Here is an 8,658-nt window from a genome sequence, read left to right on the forward strand (position 1 = left end):
TCTAAGAAGACATAAAGCTTAAAATAAAGATGAAGAGAAGTAGAAATTCATCTACTCTCCTTTTTTTATTTTTGATTGTCTGTGTCACATTTTTTACAGTTTCAATTGACGCAAGAACTCATCACAACAAGAAGAGCAAACCACATAATGAACATCATGAAGGGAAGGGTGGCAGTCATAAATCACATTTGTCTGGCCCTGCTCCAGCCCCTCTTCCTCCCTCTGGTTCTCGAACAACTTTCCCCGTCCTGTCATTCGGAGCCAAGGGGGATGGAGTCTCCGATGATTCAAAGGTAAAACAATAACGGAAAGTGTAGACGTGTTTGCATAACTGCATTGTGTGTGTTTGTTTTGGAGAGCCAGAGAGAATAACATATTTTCTAATTATCTTGAGCTAATGCCACCTAATATGCAGGCACTCTTAGCAGCATGGAAAGCTGCCTGCAGGGTTAAGGGGGCAACTGTCGAAATCCCATCAGGATTCAAGTTCCTCGTCCACCCCATAACACTTGAAGGCGCGTGTATGCCTGACCTTGTTCTTCAGGTTTATTAATTTTCTCTCTTCTTTTATCACTTTATCACCATATTCTTCTATATTACGAAATAATTAAATAAATGGAAAAGTGTAAAAAGGACATGCTTTTCTCCAAGTTAAAAATGTTAAATATGCAAACATAATTAATTTGTTAATTTGGAATTCCAACAGATAGATGGAACTCTCTTGGCTCCTTCAAAAGTAGGTTCCTGGCCAGATTCCGGTTTGTTACAATGGATAAACTTAAAATACGTCCATAACTTCACCATCCAGGGCACTGGTAGTGTTGATGGCCAGGGCTTTGACTGGTGGAGCAAGTCCAACCACATCCCGAAATCGAAACCCACTGTAATTATTTTTTCTCTTGTTGTCTAATTATTTTCTTAATCATGATTTAATTAACTTGATGACATGCATGCATTATAATTTCCTGCAAGCTCTTTCCATAATATTTCTTCATTGAATGCAGGCTTTAAGATTTTATTCAGGCTTTGACGTCACAGTTCGCGATATCAAAATTTTAAACAGCCCTCAGTGCCATCTAAAATTTGACAACTCTGCGTCGATCAAAGTTGACAACATTACCATAACTTCACCAGAGAATAGCCCAAACACTGACGGCATTCACTTGCAAAACACCAAAAATGTGGAAATTCAGCATTCTACTATTGGCTGTGGTAAGAATTAACAATTAGGCCATAAGATATACGTGATCATAAATTACTCCCTCCTTTCTTTTTGTCGTTTCCATGAGAGTTATTATTGACACTCCAAAAAATCTATGGGCATTTCAAATTTATGAAACACAAGAGGAAAATTTGTACATATATATAAAAGAGTGCATTCATATTTTTGAAGGGTCAATAGCAACACAATTTTTTTCCCCTTAACCAGTCAGTTCCTAGTGCCTAGATGGTGCATTGCACACTTGAAAGTATAGGTAGCTGGTACGAGGAAGAAAATTTTGAAAAACTTTCATGGTGGCTAAAAAACTATTTTAAACGGTAAACTGCCACTGAAGCCAGGAGGGAATGCAGAATTAGGAAAAAAATAGCGCAACTTGCCGACTTGACTTTTTAAAATCTCTGGCTACACTGCGGGCCTGATCGAACTCCACTTTATAATTATGTACTTTTAAATTTGTGTGGTTAATTTCTACTTTTAATTTTAATAGGAGATGACTGTGTGTCCATACAAACAGGCTGCGATAATGTTCATGTTCATCATATTAAATGTGGCCCTGGCCATGGCATAAGGTATGTCATATTGCATTGTCGATCACCAATTTTATTATTTAATATCAAATTTAAAAATTAATTATGATCCTTTTTCAATTTAATTCTTTTTAATTTCTGTAGTACGTACGAGTTTTTTAGAATTATTATTATCTTGGTGATGCATCAATTTATTATTTCTTTTTGTTCTTACAGTCTAGGAGGACTTGGAGGAAACCAAAGTACAGCATGTGTCTCAAACATTATTGTGAACGACATTTCATTCAACAACACTCAATTAGGAGTTAGGATCAAGACTTGGCCGGTATATAAATGCATAATATATATATATATATATATATATATATATATATATATTAAACCTAATTATATGTTCTTACTAGAATAGTTTCAATTAAACCCATTTTCTATGTAACGCAGATGAATTCGATTCAGCTAATTAAATCCTTGATTTTTACAGGGCGGACGGGGATCTGTGAAGAATGTATCATTTTCGAATATCGAGGTTTCCAATGTGGGCAAACCTATAGTGATAGACCAGAACTATTGTGACAACAAATTAAAAAAAATTATGAGCAAGAAAAACCATAGAGGAGCTGTAGCAATCTCAGGTGTTAAATACGAACGGATTACCGGGAATTATACACAGCAGCCTATTCTTCTAAATTGTAGCAGTGACACTCCATGCACAGATGTGGACCTTATTGATATTCAGCTCAAGCCAATATCTGAGAAGCTGAGTTCATCACCTGGACTTGATTGGTGTCAAAACTCTTACGGGAAGACAAAAGCTCCATTGGTTCCTTCAAGCATAGACTACTGCTTGGGAAGAGATGGGAGTCCACTACTCAAGAATATAGCAAAGTCACACGAGAAGAATATTATGTGTTAGAAAAATTTATTGAATATTTTAGTGCATGGCTTCCTTGATAGCTTCCATTCTACAAAAATATATTTAGTGATTGAATGTGATGGTGTTAGCTTATGTGTTCTTTGTAATGTAATAATTCAGTTTGTAAACTTTGTATTACGAATAAAAGCAAATAATGTGATACGTATTAGCATCGTCTTTCATTCATCTACTAAAAATACAGGTTTTAAGATTAAATTTATGAATTGGATAATGCTTGTGTCCCTTCCGTGATTAACAAACATTTACCATCCGAACATCATAATCAGAACCGTTCATTCTCTTTATATGCAAAAAATTATTCAATTTGGAGATCTTAATTTTAGCCATTCATATATGTTGATGCACAAAACCGGAGGGGTCTTGGAACAATGTAAATCCGACCGTGAATCTGCAACAAAGTAAAGAACACAAGATGTATCGTGGTTCACCCCAATGTTTGGGCTACGTCCACACTGATGTTGATATTGTTTCACTCTGAATAATGAATATACAAGGAGGCTAGAGGCAGTGTGCTCTCTAGCCTATTTTCTGTGTGCTCTCTTCCCATGGCCTAAGACTTGGCCTCCTTTAATGAGGAGGGTGAGGAGTCATTTTATAGAATAAGGGCTCCTCACTTATTACATATTTGCCCCTTCATTTATTACATAATTACATTTGAGTTCCCTGAGTATTTATACGAGATCTAAATACAGAGGCCCTAAGTATGGTACAAACAATTTGCATAAAACAAATGGACGGTTCATCATGAGAATGCTAGTTGTTATCAAAACCGTTAATTGGTTTAACACGTATGGATGACTAAACGATCTTTAAATTGAAGGATTTTTTGTAGATATGATATTTAGATGATGATAAAGAGTATAAACGGTTCTAAATATGATGTTTTGATGGTAAATGTTTGTTAATTGTAAGTGGGGGACAAGTAAGTCTCACCACAAGGAACAAAAGCATTATCCTTATGAATTTTCTCTTAATCTCACAAAATTACAACAAAGGTTTGGTGATGGTAAACTCGTACGTAGTACTTTATTTTCTCCACATTGGCGAAATTTATAGAAGAACCAAAGTACAATATAAATATAATTAGGAAACAAATCTAAACAATAACCTAGAATACAAGTAAGATCAGTACTAAGAAATCAATCAAAACCAGTTTAACCCACAAGAACAAGAAAATCGAGACCTTAAAAGACTCAAAGACTCAAAGGTTTTGTATGAAATACCCTGGGTTGATTCTCCTTCGGTATAGTAATTATAACCTGATGTTGTCTCAATTATTTAAATTTGTGCTCACTTTAAATCATCTATTCTGATCACTCGTTATTTTACTAACAAAAGTGTCCATATTTTAAAACCCGGACCCGTTTGAGTGGGTCTGACTTAACTTTTGAGTTGGATGGATGGTAATGTTTAAACTTTAAGGTGTTTTTGAGGGGGTTTTGGTGGAGGTAGTGGAAGAGGAGGTGGGTGATCGTACCGTCCAACGCAGGCTTTAGGGGGCCTCAACGCACGCGCATGGCCTAAGAAATTTTACATAAACAAATAAGATGATGTGGTGCCTGTTTCTTTAGGGTAAATAATCATGCACGTACTGTCTGTTTACTCCTTTTTTTATGTCTTTGAGTATTTGATCATTCCTTAAAAGTATTGGTTAACCAACTCACTCCACTATTAGCTTCACCTTACATCGGTCCAAATCTGCAGGGCCCAGCCTGTGATAACGTCATTTTTTTTACATCTTTTCACACACTACTTTCTACAAATTTTCTTTAAAAATAAATAAACTTAAGGGTTCTTTAAATATAGACTCGTACAACTTTTATTTTCTAGATAAAAACTCATCTAGTTATGAACATCCAAATAAAACCCAAATTTAAAAATGACTGTCAAGTATAGAAGTAATTAACCTATTATTACAAAATATTTACAATTTGTACCACAATATTCAAAATAAAATCAATAAATGTTATTACTCACTTTAATGAAAATATAATTATTGTACATATTATTACCCCTAACACACATATATATGTTCAAATGTATATATGACTACCATAAGCTCAATATATATATATATATATATATATATATATACGCGTGTGTGTGTGTACATATATAGTCGATCAATAAATGTTATTACTCACTTTAATGAAAATATAATTATTGTACATATTATTACCCCTAACACACATATATATGTTCAAATGTATATATGACTACCATAAGCTCAATATATATATATATATATATATATATATATATATATATATATATATACGCGTGTGTGTGTGTACATATATAGTCGGGGTGTGCTATCCACACACCCCTTTTTACTTCTCACACACCATTTTTCAATTTTTGTCCATTGATCTTCTTCACTTCATTCGATCCAACGACCGAAAATTAAAAAGGTGTGTGAGAAGTAAAAAGGGGTGTGTGGATATCACACCCCTATATAGTTTACCTATATATTTACACGTATAAAGTTTACCTATATGAACGTATAGTAGTACTATATATATAGTTTACCTATATATAATACTACTATACGTTCGCATATTGTTGACCCTAAAAACTACCAAGGCTACGTGGCGCGCATGCCAAGTAACTAATGAGCTAACTATGTCATTCGGTTGTGTGCGGGGCGTGCTAACTCGATGGCCGAGCTCGGTCGGGGAGTAAAATTTGTTGATGTTGCGTTGAGCGCGCTGTTGACTTCTTGATCTTGTGACTGCGGCCGAGGAAGGAACGAGTCTCGGCCTTCGGGTTCTAGAGCCTGAAGACAAGGCTGTTAGTCTTGCGAAGTTCACATATCCTCGGCGCCAGGTTCGGTTACGGTGATTATATTCATAAGAGTATAAGCACGCCGAACTAGCTCCAAACTATACGGACACAAGTACTCAAAAGAGATGTATGTCTTGATAGTAAATGTCGTTCGGCCGTTAGAATGTTGAACTCTAAAACTTACTTGTGAATATCCAATCATAAAAAACTCGGCTTCAATGTGCCGAGCCTAATAATCTGTAACACCTCACTTCGCCGAGAAGGCTAATGAGATGACGTCTGCAAAAAAAAAAATTGAAAATCCTTCTTGGCTGAGACTTGGATAGGTAACCAGTCGGCCTCGACGCAGTGCTGTTTATCCAAACTGAAGGTGCTCCGCGGTCGGCTGATTCTACGGCAACAATGCTGTTTATCCAAACTAAAAATGTGTTGGCGAAAGAGAAAATAAAAATCTCAAGGTTGTTGAGAGGTTTTGCGTAGAGCGAAAATTTGTGCAAGGCAGTTTGTGTGTTGAGTTGGGGAACTTTGAATGATGCACCCCCTTTTTATTTATAGCACCCAATCTCATCATGGCCAAACCAGAACTATACTCGGATTAGGATTCTTTATCCTAATCCAACCAAGTCTCGGCCAATGTCCGAAATGCCGATAATATCGGTAATATTTCGCCGATATTATCGGTTTTTCACGTTACCGATATTTTAATAGGTATCCAACGGGTTTTCGTCAAAATATCACGATATTATCGATAATATCGCGATATTAGCGATAATATCGCCGAAGCTCCGTCGTCGCAACGGCAGCCGAGGCTCCGTCGTCATAGCTGTCAAGATCTGCGCCCCTCTCTACAATCCACGCTCAGACCCATCAAAATGAGCAATCCCTTTTCTCCGGAGGTGGCCGGAATATGGGTTGGGTGTCCTTGGGGTCATAGGGGTTCTTCTGCGCGTCGTCGTGCTTCCCAGAGACGGATGAGAGGGAGGGAGAGTTCAGGAGGGTGGTGGAGATGCTACGCTGGCATCAGGGTGGACGAATTTGGGTGTGCCTGGGTGTGGGTGCGATCGGGGAAATGGAGTCCTCTGCGCGTCGCCGTGCTTCCCAGAGACGGAGGAGAGGGAGGGAGAGTTCAAGAGGGTGGTGGAGATGCTGCGCTGGCATCGGGGTGGACGAATTTGGGTGTGCCTGAGTGTGGGTGCGATAGGGGAAATGGAGTGAGAGAACGAGAGTTCGAGAGAGAGATAGAGTTGAGAACTGAGAGAGAGTGAGGGGTCCGAGAGAGACTCGGGAAAAGAGAGAGAAAGATAGGGCGAGGGTTAGTGGGCTGCCACGTGGCAGCGTGATGGAGAGTGAGAATCAAGATGGAGGGTCCATATTAGATTAGGATAAATGACTCAATTGCACATTTTATATAATTTCAGGGAAAGAGTGAAAATATAAATTAATCTGGGGGCCTAGATTAGATTAGGATAAATGACTCAATTTAAGGGAAAGAGTGAAAATATATAATTTCAGGGAAAGAGTGAAAAATTTGAACCTCAAAGAGTGAAAAATTTGCCAACTCGCTATATAATCAACTTAAATCAGTTAAATCTATCATGCAATGTATTTCCTTCCAATTTTTTGTGATAAACTAATAGATAATTGACTAAATAAACATCTTACAAAGTTTCAATAAAAATTTTCAAGTTTTTCTTACAATTTCCGTGGTTTCTATATTATTTTTATCGATATCGATAATATCCTGATATTTCCATCGATATTTCCGTGTTTTTGGACTACCGATATTTCTAATATCATCGATATTTAATACCTTGGTGTGAACCAATGCAAAAATAACCAAGTAGATCATGCGTACAATTTGGCCCTTCAATTAATTTTTGAAAAAAAATATTTTGTGTGTGTGTGTGTGAACCAATGCAAAAATAACCAAGCAGATCATGCGTACAATTTGGCCCTTCAATTAATTTTTGAAAAAAAATATTGTATGTTAACCACCATGATTATGTGCCCTGTCAGATGTGATGTTACAAATTGATTACTAAAATGCGTCTAGGTTTAGGGTTGTATGTCCTATAAATATGGATGAAATTAATAAATTGATAATATATCGGCATGTCACCTGTTATAATGGTCAGGCATGAGCTTCAAGAAGTTCACCTCTTTGTCACTGGTCTTTCTTGCATCGGCCAGCTTCCACTCAAGCCAAGCTCAAGGAGCTGGGGGCAACCTATGCGCCGGAGCTGACGACGCAGCCCTCTGCCGCTCGGTTGTGGTAAGAGCGAAAACCCCATATGCCGCCATGGAAAAAATCGTCAACCGACTGATTTGTGAGGCAAAGCAAGCAAAAACTTCTGCTGCTAGGCCTCCCCCCGAGGACTCTCCAATTTTCAAAGAAACCTTGAAAACTATTTGTGTTTCCTCTCTTTGTCTCGTAGTGGGATCTGCTTCGATATTCTTCATTTCAAACAATCAAAGATTAATATTTTGTTGACGTTAGGTGCGCGTTGTCATAAAAACAAAATTAGTTTTCATATCAGTGTCCAACATAACACGCCAGATCATGTGCAAAAAAATTTCCAACGTAATGCGCCGAGTATGTACAATATTTGAACTCACTTTATCAGATACCATCACCAAACAAATAAATAGTAAATTAAAGTCGAGAACTACACATTAAGCAACAGAGTGCTCCAAGTGTTGGGAATCTAGCATATCTTTCACGGAACTTGGGCTTAAGGCTGAAGGCTCATATCTCTCTCAACCCAAATGCCATATAAATGAAGCCCAGTTTAGTAATGGGCGCAACCTTGGCCTATATTGCATGCCAGAAGGTTCACATGCCCAACAGAAGCCCACATTGCGCAATAATTCCAGCTACATCAAAGATCAGACAAGTGTTCAATGTACCATGAGCAACTCAGAAACATTGATTCTTTGCCGAATGGGCACTCACCAAAATCTTGTAGCCAAGAACGGGAATGTTTCCTATCAAATCACAACTTTCTAGTCCCCATGTTCTTAGCAAATATGGAAACACGTATAACACGGAACATTGCAAGTAATTATTACCATGTGGGATGGATTAGCCTGCATATGGGAGAACTTAACCATGTATGGTTGGACCAATGCCAAACATGGAGTTTTGAATTTGGGAGTGAAATTTGTCAAAATTTAGAGATTTATTAGCGATT

The 8,658-nt window shown here is 37.4% G+C and overlaps 1 protein-coding gene across 1 annotated transcript; it reads left to right on the plus strand.

Annotated features, from left to right (window-relative positions):
• LOC126607971 (polygalacturonase At1g48100) lies at positions 1-2,824 on the plus strand. Its single transcript, XM_050275699.1, has 7 exons — positions 1-293; positions 416-544; positions 707-883; positions 1,005-1,212; positions 1,710-1,791; positions 1,966-2,074; positions 2,231-2,824. Exons 1-7 carry the CDS (start codon positions 30-32, stop codon positions 2,660-2,662), a joined length of 1,401 nt encoding a protein of 466 aa, XP_050131656.1. The 5' UTR covers positions 1-29; the 3' UTR covers positions 2,663-2,824.
• Positions 2,825-8,658: the final 5,834 nt, after the last annotated feature.

Source organism: Malus sylvestris, chromosome 16, assembly GCF_916048215.2.
Source record: "Malus sylvestris chromosome 16, drMalSylv7.2, whole genome shotgun sequence".
NCBI lineage: Eukaryota > Viridiplantae > Streptophyta > Magnoliopsida > Rosales > Rosaceae > Malus > Malus sylvestris.

What these genes read in the sequence shown, in the direction of transcription:
- LOC126607971 (XM_050275699.1), top strand. Translation starts at nt 30, where the DNA reads ATGAAGAGAAGTAGAAATTCATCTACTCTCCTTTTTTTATTTTTGATT. An exon ending in GCATTCTACTATTGGCTGTG is followed by an intron (nt 1,213 to 1,709) that starts GTAAGAATTAAC and finishes TAATTTTAATAG; the next exon opens with GAGATGACTGTGTGTCCATA. An exon ending in GGCCCTGGCCATGGCATAAG is followed by an intron (nt 1,792 to 1,965) that starts GTATGTCATATT and finishes TTGTTCTTACAG; the next exon opens with TCTAGGAGGACTTGGAGGAA.